General features: G+C 53.4%; 1 protein-coding gene, 1 long non-coding RNA gene and 1 other non-coding gene across 4 annotated transcripts; 2 read left to right on the top strand and 1 right to left on the bottom strand.

Moving 5' to 3' along the window:
- Window positions 1–20: 20 nt before the first annotated feature.
- On the top strand, window positions 21–114 carry LOC139603867 (small nucleolar RNA U13). Its single transcript, XR_011683838.1, has one exon. It is a non-coding gene; the product is annotated as a small nucleolar RNA U13 (small nucleolar RNA).
- Window positions 115–4,008: 3,894 nt separating this feature from the next.
- LOC139603742 (uncharacterized) lies at window positions 4,009–4,757 on the top strand. The gene is made up of 2 exons (XR_011683792.1): window positions 4,009–4,217; window positions 4,340–4,757. It is a non-coding gene; the product is annotated as an uncharacterized lncRNA (long non-coding RNA).
- DUSP26 (dual specificity phosphatase 26) lies at window positions 4,500–12,905 on the bottom strand. Of its 2 annotated transcripts, none has more exons than XM_071454642.1 (4): window positions 12,652–12,905; window positions 6,777–7,055; window positions 5,933–6,141; window positions 4,500–5,046 (listed from the first exon to the last, which is right to left on the bottom strand). In XM_071454642.1, exons 2-4 carry the CDS (start codon window positions 6,953–6,955, stop codon window positions 4,847–4,849), a joined length of 588 nt encoding a protein of 195 aa, XP_071310743.1. In that variant the 5' UTR covers window positions 6,956–7,055; window positions 12,652–12,905; the 3' UTR covers window positions 4,500–4,846. The 2 variants fall into 2 exon arrangements, with proteins under 2 accessions (XP_071310743.1, XP_071310744.1); XM_071454643.1 differs by having other exon boundaries at window positions 6,777–7,052.
- Window positions 12,906–13,557: the final 652 nt, after the last annotated feature.

Here is a 13,557-nt window from a genome sequence, read left to right as displayed (position 1 = left end):
GCGCGGCAGCCATTTTGGCGATCCTTCCGGTTCATGGAAATGATGAATGGGAGTGGCACGCGCCTGCGTGATGTGTGCACCCTGCGTTACGACGTTGCACAGTCCCATCTGACCGCCGGGGGGTCCTGACGTCAGCATGGCGTCATTTTACCGCCTGTATGGCAAAAACAGAGATTCGGCTGGCTAGGAATGTGTTAGAGGTGACGTCGCAGCTGACGTCATCTGCTTACTGCATGCGCTGTCTGGTGATCAGCTGTCGCTGCTACGTCATCCCCACGCAACAACAAAACAAGTGAAATTCAATGGCGAGAAAAATGTCATGGGGTGTGTCATCCCCTCGGCATGTGAGGTGCCTGGTGATCGGGTCTGTGATGCCACTGCTACGTCATTCCCATACGTAAAAACCACCTAAATTCAATAGCTAGGAGATGTTATGGGTGTATGATGTCACTGCTGATGTCACCCATACTCCATGGGAGGTGCCTGGTGATCGGCTCTGTGACGTCACTGCTACATCATTCCCTTATGTCAAAACCAGTGAAATTCAGTAGTTAGGAGGATGTTATGGGGTGTGTGATGTCACTGCTGACATCATCCATACTCCATGTGAGGTGCCTGGTGATCGGCTCTATGACGTCACTGCTACATCATTCCCTTATGTCAAAACAAGCGAAATTCAATAGGTAGGAAGATGTTATGGGGTGCATGATGTCACCGCTGACGTCATCCATATGCCGTGTGAGGTGCCTGGTAATTGGCCCTGTGACATCACTGCTACGTCATTCCCTTATGTCAAAACCATCAAATTCAATAGGTAGGAGGATGTTATGGGGTGCATGACGTCACTGCTGACGTCATCCCCTCGGCGGGTGAGGTGCTGGCGATTGGCTCTGTGACGTCACCGCCACGTCATCTCCTTCCCATGTCGATAATCCGTGGAAATGAGCAAATGAAGGGGGGCGTGCACAGCCCCTGGGCTCTCTGTGATGTCACTGCTGATGTCACATTCTCCTGTACGTGTCAAAAATCATCGGGAATGGGCAAATCCAGGGGTGCGCCCTGATGTGGGCACAGCCTGGGGAGCGGCCGGCCCTGGAAGGGTCAGTGATGTCACTACTGACGTCATCATCTCTCAGATATGTGTAAAGCGGGGAAACTGGGAGGATTCGGGGGGTCCTGCCCTGATTTGGGCACAGTTTGGGGGCAGTTTGATGTATTTTGGGCACTTTGTCACCACCTTAAAGGGTCACAGCCAGCTGTGTCCCCTCCTTGGGGGGCTCAGCACCCCCTGGGGTCCCCTGGCCCATCCCTGCAGCACCCACAGCTCAGATGGGTTCAAAATCATCCATTTAAGAATTTTTTGGACACAAAACTGTACAATCCAGTTGGAATTCAGGACATCCCTGTCTGTCCTGGATTGCTCAAACCCCTGCCAGGGGGCTCAGAGACCCTGGCACAGAGCTCAAGACCCCTCTGGCTTTGATTATGACCCATGGAAAAAATCACCAACCTTATATGAGGATCTGCAAGCCACGAAAGCCTAAATAGAATAATAATTAGTTTGTCATGGGGTGAAAAAGAGATTTTTTTGGGGTTTTTAGAATGGGGGTTCAGGGGGCAAGATGGAGGAATCTGGGTGTGTCCAGCCTTTCTCCTTCTTCTTCTTCTTGGCCTGCATCTTCTGCTGTGATGTTGGCACTTTGGGATTGGTTTAGAGTAGAAGCTCAGTGTCTAACACAGGTGATGAGTATTGGGAAGGAATTGTAAATATTGTACAGGTAGTTTTTAGTATGAAAAGATAACTGAGGGTGTCAGTGTGCCTCTGTCTGTCCTGCTGAAGGGACCTCGGCAGGCCAGAGAAAGAATTTTATGGATAAGAAACAATAAACAACCTTGGGAATGAGAACAGAAGAGCTCTGACTCCTTCTTTGACTGCCGGGCTGGGAAAAGAGACTTGAACACATCCCGGGGTCCCTGTGAGCAGCAGAGATCCCCAGACAATCCCTCAGCCCCGTGGGGATCCCGGGGGGCTCCAGGGATACAAAAACAACTCAGTGCAGCCAAGGTGTCACCAGCCAGGGGCTGTGTACAAATCACAAACAGGACAGGACTGCTGGGAACGTGCCTTGAGCTGTTTGATTTTCCAGCATCAGCCTCATTCCATGGTGATGACAATGGGAAGATGCCACCAGCTCACATCCCAGCCAGCAGACCAAGAACTCAATGTTACAACTCACTTTATGAGTGTTTTGACCAATCACACAAAGCAAAAGCACATTGACAGTAGTTCTATCCAACCACTGTAAGCACAGGTACCTTTGGTTAAACAATGCTTGCTTATTTCAAATACAATCCCTGCTTGTGAGCCTTCAAACACAATGCACAGAGCTCCATTATTAAGTTTAGAACTCCCTAATATCTCTCTAGATAAACTTTTCTGCAGCTTAGGGAGTTATTCTAGACAAGTGTTAATACACAGACCATTGTTCTATTTGTCCTTGCTTTTCTACAGTTTAAATAATTTTTCTGCTGCCCAATCAATCTCATGGCTGCTGCTCAGCTCTAATCACAGTTCTGCTGCCTCTGGGGCCTTTTGCAGCTTTCCCAAACCCCTCTGATTTTGTGGATTCCCACACCAAGGGCGGGGACGAGGATCCCGACCCTCACCCAGGGCTCAGCTTCCCGCCGGGAATTCCACAACGCGGACAAGGCCAAACCCCAAACCGAGCCGTGGCCTTGGGGGTGAAATCCCAACCGGGAAACCGCGGATCCCTGCAGAGGGACTGGGGCAGGTGGGGTGGATCCCTGTGGATCCCTGTGGATCCCTGTGGATCCCTATGGATCCCTGTGGATCCCTGTGGATCCTGGTGGATCCCTGTGGATCCCTGTGGATCCCGCAGATGCGATCCGGCCACGGGGCTGCCTCCACCAACTCCTCCAGGAGGATCCCCAGGCTGGTGTGGGGCGGTTTGAGGCATTTGATGCACACGGGGCACAGGCAGCGAATCTCCCGCTGGGAATTCCCGCAATTCCTGCGGGCAGGAACGTGGGAATGGCCCTGGGAATTGGGGAATGGCGATTCCCGGCGGGAATTCCCAGCACCTGCGGGCAGAAATTTGGGAATGGTGCTGGGAATTGGGGAATGGTGATTCCCGGCGGGAATTCCCAGCACCTGAAGGCAGGAACGCGGGAATGGCGCTGGGAATTGCGGGAATGCTGATTTCCACTGGGAATTGTGAGGATGCCGGTTCCCACCGGGAATTCCCGCAATTCCTGCGGGCAGAAATTCGGGAATGCCGATTCCCACCGGGAATTCCCGGCACCTGCAGGCAGAAATGCCACCGGGAATTGTGGGAATGCCGATTCCCACTGGGAATTCCTGCAATTCCTGTGGGCAGAAATTCGGGAATGCCGATTCCACCGGGAATTCCTGGCACCTGCAGGCAGGAACGTGGGAATGCCAATTCCCACTGGGAATTGCAGGCAGCTGTGGGCAAGAATTGCAGGAATTCTGATTCCCGCCGGGAATTCCCGCAATTCCTGTGGGCAGGAATTCAGGAATGCGGATTCCCCGCGGGAATTGGCCGCTCCCGCCGTGCTGGCACGGCAGCACCCCCAGCTCCTCCTGCAGCCCAAAATCCTCCAGGCAGACGGCGCAGCTCTGCCGTGGGAGGTGAGACGGCGGCTGAGGGCGGGCGTGAAACGCCACGGATCGGGAAATCCCGGGAATTTCCAGCCGGGAGCTCAGCCCGGTCCCCAGAGCACCCGCGGGGACGGGGATTCCCTCGGGATCCGAGCCCACGCATCCCGGGACAGCGCATCCCGGGTCTGTCCCGTGTCCTGGGGGTTATCCCGGGTCACCCCGGCTCCATCCCCAGCCTGTCCCGTGTCCCGAGGATTATCCCGGTCCATCCCAGCTCCATCCCCAGCCAGACAGGCTGGGGGACACTGGCACTGCCAGCTCTGCTGGGGGACACTGGCACTGCCAGCCTGGCTCTGCCTCCCACCGGGAGCCCCCCTTTGTCCCCACTGCTGGGAAAAAGAGGGGACAACCCCAGGACAGGCCCTGAGCAGGGGCCCTGGGCAGGGGCTCAGGTTTGGGCGCTGAGCTGGATCTCAGGTATGGGAGGGATCTCAGATTTGGGTGGGATCTTAGGCTTGAGCAGGATCTCAGGTTTGGGGACTGAGCAGGATCTCAGGTTTGGGTGGGATCTCAGGTTTGGGTGGGATCTCAGATTTGGGCACTGAGCAGGATCTCAGTTTTGGGTGGGATCTCAGATTTGGGCACTGAGCAGGATCTCAGGTTTGGGTGGGATCTCAGGTTTGTGTGGGATCTCAGGTTTGGGCACCGAGTGGGATCCCAGGTTTGATCCCTGGGCTGAGTTTGGGGGTACTCGGGTCCATCTCAACCCTGAGCACTCGGGTGATGCTCTGTCCCTCATTCCCATGCCCGATGCCACCCTGAGCTGCCCCCAGCCCCACCAGACGTGTCCAGGCCGTTCCTTAGCTCTGCCTTTATTGTCACAGGGTGGCACGAGGCACGGAGAACACCCAAACACCGCGACAGGAGCCGGCCTGAGCCCTGACATCACCACAAACACACGGCACGCACGGCAGGCGACACACGGAGCTGTCCTGGCAGCCGGGGACACAAACGCCAGGGGGGACAACAAAGCCTTGGAGGCTCCCTGGAGGCCACGGGGATGGAGCAGCCGGTGAGGTGGGGCTGGGAGGGAAACCATGGCCAGGAGTGCAGGTGGAGGGTCTGGGCTGGACCATGGGGGACCCCCCGAGCTGCAGGGGGCTGTGGGGGAGGCACGGGCAGAGCTCACACAGTGGCAGCCCCTCAGGAGCTCCTCTGGAGCCGCAGGGCGTTGTCCAGGGCCACCAGCTGGCGCAGGAAGCCGCGGTTGGGGATGATCCCGCGGTGGTCCTTGACCGTCTTTATGGCTTCGACCAGGGGCATGTGGTGGCGGATCATGAGGTAGGCGAGGACCAGGGTGGCCGACCTGCTGACCCCGACGGCACAGTGCACGAGGATCCTCCCTGGGGGGACACGGCGGCCCCGTCACGGCACGGCCGGGAACATCCCACATTTTCAGCCCCCAAATCCCACATTTTCAGCCCCAAAAATCCTACATTTGGAGCCCAAAAATCCCACATTTTCAGGCCAAAAATCCCACATTTTTAGCCCAAGAATCCCACGTTTTCAGCCCAAACATCCCACATTTTCAGCCTAAGAATCCCACATTTTCAGGCCCAAACATCCCACATTTTCAGCCCAAAAAATCCCACATTTTCAGCCCAAACATCCCACATTTTCAGCCCAAGAATCACACATTTTCAGCCCAAAAAATCCCACATTTTCAGCCCAAAAATCCACATTTTCAGCCTAAGAATCCCACATTTTCAGCCCCAAAATCCCACATTTTCAGCCCAAAAATCCCACATTTTCAGCCCATGAGGGGATACCATTGAGGTAATCCCATCCTGGGGACACCATTGGGATTATCCCATGAGGGGACACTGTTGAGGTGATCCCATGAGGAGACACCATTGGGATTATCCCACAAGGAGACACCATCAAGGTGATCCCATCCAGGGGACACCACTGAGGTGATCCCACAAGGAAACACCATTTGGGTTATCCCATGGGGAGACACCATTGAGATGATCCCATCCAGGGGACACCATTTGGATTAACTCATGACAGGGACACCACTGAGGTGATCCCATGAGGAAACACTATCAGGTTTATCTCATCCAAGGGGACACCACCAAGACCATCCCATGAGGACACATGGGATGTATCCTCAAAACCCCAAAACCCCTTTGTTTCCCACGACCCTCAACAACAACCACCACCAGACCACCACCCCCTCGCCGCTCCCCCCATCCCTTCTCCCTCTCCTCCCGCTTCCCTTCGGGGAACCTTCGTTGAGGGCCTGGTGGATGAAGTCGGCGGCGGGGTAGAAGTAGGGGCTCATGTCGAAGGAGGGCGAGTCGTGGGCCTCGATGCCCAGGTAGCGGATGCCCGTGCCCTCGTAGTAGTCGGCGCCGCCGCGCCAGCGGCAGTGGGAGGCGTTCAGCACGTGGGTGATGCGCAGCTGCAGCAGCTCCCGCCGGTTGGACGCGATGTCTCTGCAGGGACAGCAGGCAGGGGACGGCTCAGAGCGGGAAAAAGTGTCCCAGAGCACTGGAAAGGCTGTTCTGCTGTTCTGGATAAAGGTTTTTGGCTGAGGGAGCTGGATGTAAAAACCTGGCGGATTTTTGAGATTTTTGGGTTTACGGTGATCTCACAGCCCTGGCTCTGTGGACACCCTCCCTGCACAGCTCTGCCAGCTCCTTCCTCCTTTGTCCCAGCTAAATCTCTGCAAGGACAACAGCCACAGCAGGCAGGGGACACCTCAGGGCACTAAAAGTGTCCCAGAATGGTGGAAGGCTGTTCTGGATAAATATTCCTGGCCGAGAGACCTGGATGTAAAAACCTGGTACATTTTTGAGATTATTGGGTTTTGTGGCGATCTCACAGCCCTGGCTCCGTGGACACTGTCCCTGCCACCTCCTTCCTCCTTTGTCCCATATAAAATCTCTGCAGGCACAGCAGGGATGGACAGCTCAGAGCACTAAAATTGTCCCATCACGTTGGAAAGGCTGCTCTGGATAAATGTTCCTGGCCGAGAGACCTGGATGTAAGAACCTGGCGGTTTTGAGTCCCCCTCACGGTTCATTCCTCCCTGCCATGATCCCCCAGCCCCGTCGCTGGCCGCACTCACTGGTCTCCCAGGTAGAGGCCAGGCCACACCTCGTCGGCGTGGTTGCAGGCGGTTTTGCCGGTGTAGAGCAGCCGCTCCAGCTCGAAGACGCTGAGGATGGGGTGGGTGCCGCGCTCGTCCCGCGGGGCGCGGCTCGGGGAGCGGCTGCTGCTCCTGTAGAGCCTGGACAGGAAAGCCATGGGCGCTGCCCAGCCCCACCAGGCATGCCTGAGGGCACGGGGAGGCCGCACCGGAGCCTGGGGGTCACTGCTGCTGCTGCTGCTGCCACCCACGGTCCTGCTGGGGAGCCAAGGAGCAATTAACAGTAATTATTATTAATAATAATTAATGAATTAACAATTAGTAACAATTATTAATAATTAATAACTAAAATTATTAATAATTATTATTAATTCCATATTATATATTATTATATTATTCTTATTATATAATAATAATATAATAGAAAAATTATATAATGATATATAATAGGAAAGTAGTAATAATTATTACTTTTTTAATATATAAATATATATAATATATATAATATATATATTTATATATATTTATATATATTTATATATTACCTATTTATATATATAATATATAAATATATTATATTGTTATATAAAAATGAATTATATCTACTATTACATTTTTATATGATAGATATTATTATATTATTTCTATACTACATATAATCAATCAATTATTTCTATACTATATATAATCAATATTAATATTAATAAGTAATAATTAAAATAATTTATTTTAATAACAAGTATTAAGAATTAATAACTATTAATATTATTTTAAATTTTATAGTACTATATTATTTTATATTATATATAATTAATAAATAAATAGTAATAAATAAATATTAATAAATAATAATAAATTAGTAATAATTATTATGAATAATTGTGAATAATTATTAATAATAATTATGAATAATTATCTGCTGCTGTAGAATGTAACAGGTGGATCTCTGATTGGTCTCATGTGGTTGTTTCTCATTGGTGGCCAATCACAGTCAGCTGTCTGGTCAGTCACAAGATTTTATTATCATTCCATTCTTCCTTCTTTCCTTTCAAGCCTTCTCTAGTTTTAATATACAATTTTAATATAATATATATAATAAAATAATAAATCAGCCTTTTGAAACATGGAGTCAAGATTCTTGTCCCTTCCCTCATCCTGGGACCCCTGCTCGCCACCACACTGGGAATGGGGCTGGAGCACCAGGAGGGGCTGAGGGAGCTGGGAAGGTGTTGGAATGTTGGGGGACACGAGACAGATGGTGGAGTTTGGACCTGGATAACATCAGAGATTTGATACCAGGATGCCTTGGCAAAAGCAAACAGAACTTGGAAAATTAGACCTGGATTGCAAGAAGAAGGGGTTAAAGGGTTAAAAGGCAAAACCTCCTCTGTGGACATGGTGAGCACATGGTGGAAAAACCCTCTGCTCCCAGCGCTGTAATATTTTCTCTCTCCAGTCTTCTGCTGTATTTTTTGATAAGGTTTTAACAAACCTTTTTAAATCTTTGGAAAACGAGTAGCACTTCTCACACTTCCAAGAAGGAAAAGTGCTGGGGAGAACTTCCAGCTGCCAGGGCTGGGGAGAACTTCCAGCTTCCAGATCCAGGGAGAACTTCCAGCTTCCAGAGCTGGGGAGCGCTTCCAGCTTCCAGAGCTGGGGAGAACTTCCAGCTTCCAGGGCCAGCTGGAGAACTTCAGCTTGGGGAGAGCTTCCAGGGCCAGGGCTGGGGAGAACTTCCAGCTTCCAGGGCCAGGGAGAACTTCCAGGGGCCAGACCCGGGGAGAACATCCAGCTGATGGGGCTGGGGAGAGCTTCCAGCTTGGGGAGAGCTTCCGGGTGCCAAGGCTGGGGAGAATTTCCAGTTCAGGGCTGGGGAGAGCTTCCAGCTTCCAGAGCCAGGGAGAACTTCCAGCTTCCAGAGCTGGGGAGAACTTCCAGTTCGGGGCTGGGGAGAAGTTCCAGCTTCCAGGGCTGGGGAGAGCTTCCCATTCAGGGCTGGGGAGAATTTCCAGCTTCCAGGGCTGGGGAGAACTTCCAGTTCAGGGCTGGGGAGAATTTCCAGCTTCCAGGGCTGGGGAGAGCTTCCAGTTCGGGGCTGGGGAGAATTTCCAGCTTCCAGAGCTGAGAAGAGCTTCCAGTTTGGGGATGGGAAGAATTTCCAGCTTCCAGGGCTGGGGAGCGCTTCCAGTTCAGGGCTGGGGAGAATTTCCAGCTTCCAGAGCCGGGGAGAGCTTCCAGCTTCCAGAGCCTCCACAGGCCCAGCATTGCTCCAGCCCCGCGGTGTCGCCCTGATCTTTTAAGATTTTCTGAGCCTTCTGATGTTGACATTCTTGTAGCAAACTTTCTCACACACTTTCTGTAAATAACTCACTGTCTTGCATTATTTCGTGGAGGAGGAGAAATTTGATGGATTGTCCAGTGCCGTTGGAGAGGTGGCACCGTCACCCTCCAATCCACTGTCACTTTTGGAAAAACTATAAATGTTGGAGTCAGGAAGTAAACTTCCCTTTTTTCTTCGCCTTGAGAGCAGCGCTGTGTGCTCGCGTTGTTTCGTGTCCTACGGTGACACCGTGGTTTGGGCTGAGGCCACCTTGGCAGGAGCTGCCCTGCCCAGGGGCCCCTCCCGTGGCTCTGCTGCCAGGGGACGGTGCCAGCTCGGGGCTGGCGCTGCCAACCCGCGCTGGGAGGCGAGGAAAGGCGGCCAGGGCTGGGCACGGCACCAGGAAAAGCCCCGAGCAGGTGGAGGATTCCTCATGGCACCGGGCAGCCTGGCCGGGACACAAAACCCTGCGGGGCAGGTGGGGCAGCATCAACCTGTGACCGTGTTCACTGAGGGAAGGGATGAGGATCTGACTCCGTGTTTCAGAAGGCTGATTTATTATTTTATTATTTATATTATATTAAAACTAGACTAAAAGAATAGAAGAAAGGATTTCAGCAGAAGGCGGGCTAAGAATAGAAAAAGAAAGAATGATTGTCGCAGACATCTTTTTATGAAAAATCCTTTCCTTAGGATTTTTCCTCCTGAGAAGCTGAGAGGCCTCAGGAACAAAATGTAACCAACGGTTATCTGCTGCTGTGGAATGCAACAGGTGCGTCTGGGATTGGGCTCACAGAATTGTTTGTAATTAATGGCCAATCACAGTCAGCTGGCTCGGGCTCTCTGTCCAAAACACAAACCTTTGTTATCATTCTTTCCTATTCTATTCTTAGCCAGCCTTGTGATGAAATCCTTTCTTCTATTCTTTTAGTATAGTTTTAATGCAATATATATCATAAAATAATAAATCAACCTTGTGAAACATGGAGTCAGATCCTCGTCTCTTCCCTCATCCTCAGACCCCTGTGAGCATCGTCACAGATGATAACAAAGGTTTGTGACTCAGACTCTCTGTCTGAGCCAGCTGACTGTGATTGGCCATTAATTAGAAACAACCACATGAGCCCAATCCCAGATGCACCTGTTGCATTCCACAGCAGCAGATAACCATTGGTTACATTTTGTTCCTGAGGCCTCTCAGCTTCTCAGGAGGAAAAGTCCCAAGGAAAGGATTTTCCATCAATGATGTCTGGGACAATCAACCCTCCACGGGCACGGCCCCGCAGCTGCTCGGGAGCGGCCGGGGCTGCTCCGGGCTGGGAAGGGTTAACTGCAGGCATGACCAAGCTGCTTTCAGCCAGCAGCTCCTGCAGGGCACGGCTCTGCCTCATCCGCTGCTGTCACACATCTGCAAGGACCCAGCCCGGGCAGTGCCCGCTGCCGGGTGTGGTCAGAGCGGCGTTTTTGTGTTCCCTGCGCTGCCGCCCCTCCCTCGGGAGGAGAAATGAGAAATTCTCCTTCTCACATCGCTGCTGATGCCCGGAGCTGCCCTGCAGCGGAGCCGAGCCTCGCAGCGCTGCCCGGCTGGGCTGGGGGAGGCGACGAGACCTCGGTCCCTTCTCTGTGACATTCCCGGTCCCTCCTCGGTCCCTTCTCTGTGACATTCCCGGTCCCTCCTGTGTGACATTCCCAGTCCCTTCTCCATGATATTCCCGGTCTCTCCTCGGTCCCTTCTCCGTGACATTCCCAGTCCCTTCTCCGTGACATTCCCAGTCCCTTCTCGGTCCCTTTTCTGTGACATTCCCGGTTCCTTCTCTGTGACATTCCCGGTCCCTTCTCCGTGACATTCCCGGTCCCTTCTCGGTCCCTTTTCTGTGATATTCCCGGTCCCTCCTGTGTGACATTCCCGGTCCCCCCTCGGTCGCTCCTCTGTGACATTCCCGGGGCTCCAGCCAGCCGAGGAGGAGGAAGGAGCCCCCAGACTCTCCAGCCGTGTCTCGGCAACGCGGAGGGAAATGCGCCAAGGGCAGGGGGGAGCTCGGAGGGAGCCCAGGGATGTCCCCATGTCCCTTCCCTGTACCCGGGATGTGCCAGCCCTGCCCAGGTGTCACCCCAGGGCCGGTTCCTTCTGCTCTGACCCGGGCTGGGACAGGCTCCGGGCACGGCCGAGCTCGGGGAACCTTGTGTGACCTTGGTAGCAGCGCGTCCCCAGCCCCGGAATCAGCGGCTGGAGCATGGGGAGGGGCTGGAGCGACGGAATTCCAGCCGCAACAATGGCCACAGCTGGCTGGAAAAACAGCCATGGAAAATCAGCCATGGAAAAACAGCCATGGAAAATCAGCCATGCCCAGCCAGGCCGGGCAGACCCCCAGGGTCGGGAGAGGCTCCGGGCACCGCCCGGGCAGGGCTGGCCCCGGGCTGGGGGCAGAGCCGGGGATCGCCCGCTGCCCCCCGGCCCCTGTGCCCGGCGGGGAGGGGACATGGAGCCCTGGGAGGGGGCACGGAGCCCTGGGATGGGGGCACGGAGCCCTGGGATAGGGCACGGAGCCCTGGGATGGGGACACGGAGCCCTGGGATGGGGGCACGGAGCCCTGGGATGGGGGCATGGAGCCCTGGGATGGGGGGGATGGAGCCCTGGGGAATGGGGGGAATGGTCCTATGGGGTTCAGGGAGAGGTGCAGGACGCAGGAATGATCCCGTGGGGTGCAGGAATCATTCTGTGGGGTGCAGGAATCATTCTGTGGGGTGCAAGGAGGGTTCAGGATTCAGGAATGATCCCGAGGGGTGCAGGGGGGTTCAGGATTCAGGAATGATCCCGTGGGGTGCAAGAATGATTCCGTGGGGTGCAGGGAGGGTTCAGGATTCAGGAATGTTCCCGTAGGACGCAGGAACCCTCCCGTGGGGTGCAGGAATGATCCCGTGTGGTGCAGGGGGGTTCAGGATGCAGGAACAATCCCGAGGGGTGCAGGGATGATCCCATGGGGTGCAGGGAGGGTTCAGGATTCAGGAACGATCCCGAGGGGTGCAGGGGGGGTTCAGGATGCAGGAACGATCCAGTGGGGTGCAAGAATGATCCTGAGGGGTGCAGGAATAATTCTGTGGGGTGCAGGAAGGATCCAGTGGGGTGCAGGGATGATCCCATAGGGTGCAGGGGGGGTTCAGGATGCAGGAACGATCCCTTGGGGTGCAGGGAGGGTTCAGGATGCAGGAACGTTCCTGTGGGGTGCAGGAACAACCCCGAGGGGTGCAGGGAGGGTTCAGGATTCAGAAACGATCCCGAGGGGTGCAGGGATGATCCCATGGGGCCCAGAGAGGGTTCAGGATTCAGGAACGATCCTATGGGGTGCAGGGAGGGTTCAGGATTCAGGAACGATCCCATGGGGTGCAGGATGATCCCGAGGGACCCAGGGAGGGTTCAGGATTCAGGAACGCTCCCGCAGGACGCAGGACCCTCCCTCAGGGAGCCGAGCGGAGGCTCCGCGCCTCGGGGCCCCCCCGGGAGGCGCGGGGAGCGTCCGGGCCCCCCGAGCGTACCTGGGCGAGCGCCGGGAGCCGCGGCAGGAGCGGGAGCAGCGGGATCAGCTCCGGTCGGCCATGTCTGGCTGCCGCGGGAGGGAGGGACGGAGGCGGATGGAGCAGCTGCTATTTTAAGCCATGACATGGCCGGAGGCAGCGCGGGTCGAGCCGGGCTGGGCGCGGAGGGGACGCGCGGACACCGCGGAGCGCCCGCGGCCCCGCGCAGCAGCGACGGCGACGGCGGCGATGTCCCCAAATCCTCCGCGGAGCCTCCCCCGCACCCCGCCGGAGCCACGGCTGCAGGAAATGGGGACGGGGTTTGGTGGTTTTTGGGGTTTTTTGGGGGGGTTTTGGTATTTTTTTGTATTTTTTTGGGGGTTTTTTTAGGTTTTTTTTTATTTTTTAGGGGTTTTTTTGTATTTTTCCTTCCAAGGCGATTATTTTTTGGTATTTTTTAAATTATATTTTGTATTTTTCCTTCCCAGGCAATTTTTTTGTATTTTTTTTATTCTTATTTTTCCTTCCAAGGTGATTTTTTTAGTTATTTTTTTGTATTTTTCCTCCTCAGGCAATGGATTTTTTTTTTGTAATTTTTTTTTTTTTTTATTTTTGAATTTTTCCTCCAAGGCATTTTTTTATTATTATTTGGTATTTTTTGTATTTTTCCTTCCAAGGTGATTTTTTTGGATATTTTTTCGTTATTTTTTTTGTGTTTTTCCTTCCCAGGCAGTGTTTTTTTGTATTTGTTTTTGTATTTTTCCTTTCCAGGCAATGTTTTTTGTATTTTTGGGGGTTTTTTTTGGTATTTTTTGTACTTTTCCTTCCCATGTGATTTTTTTGGTATTTTTTTCCCATCTGACCTCATCCCCCCCTCCCTTTTTGTACATCCAGGCCTCAGTGATTTTTTTCTCCTTGTGCAAAGAA

Source organism: Agelaius tricolor, unplaced genomic scaffold (assembly GCF_023055355.1).
Source record: "Agelaius tricolor isolate 1412-34295 unplaced genomic scaffold, bAgeTri1.0.p SCAF_41, whole genome shotgun sequence".
NCBI classification, from domain to species: domain Eukaryota; kingdom Metazoa; phylum Chordata; class Aves; order Passeriformes; family Icteridae; genus Agelaius; species Agelaius tricolor.
The sequence above is the reverse complement of the archived record's forward strand: the minus strand, read 5'-3'. Positions and strand labels throughout refer to the sequence as shown.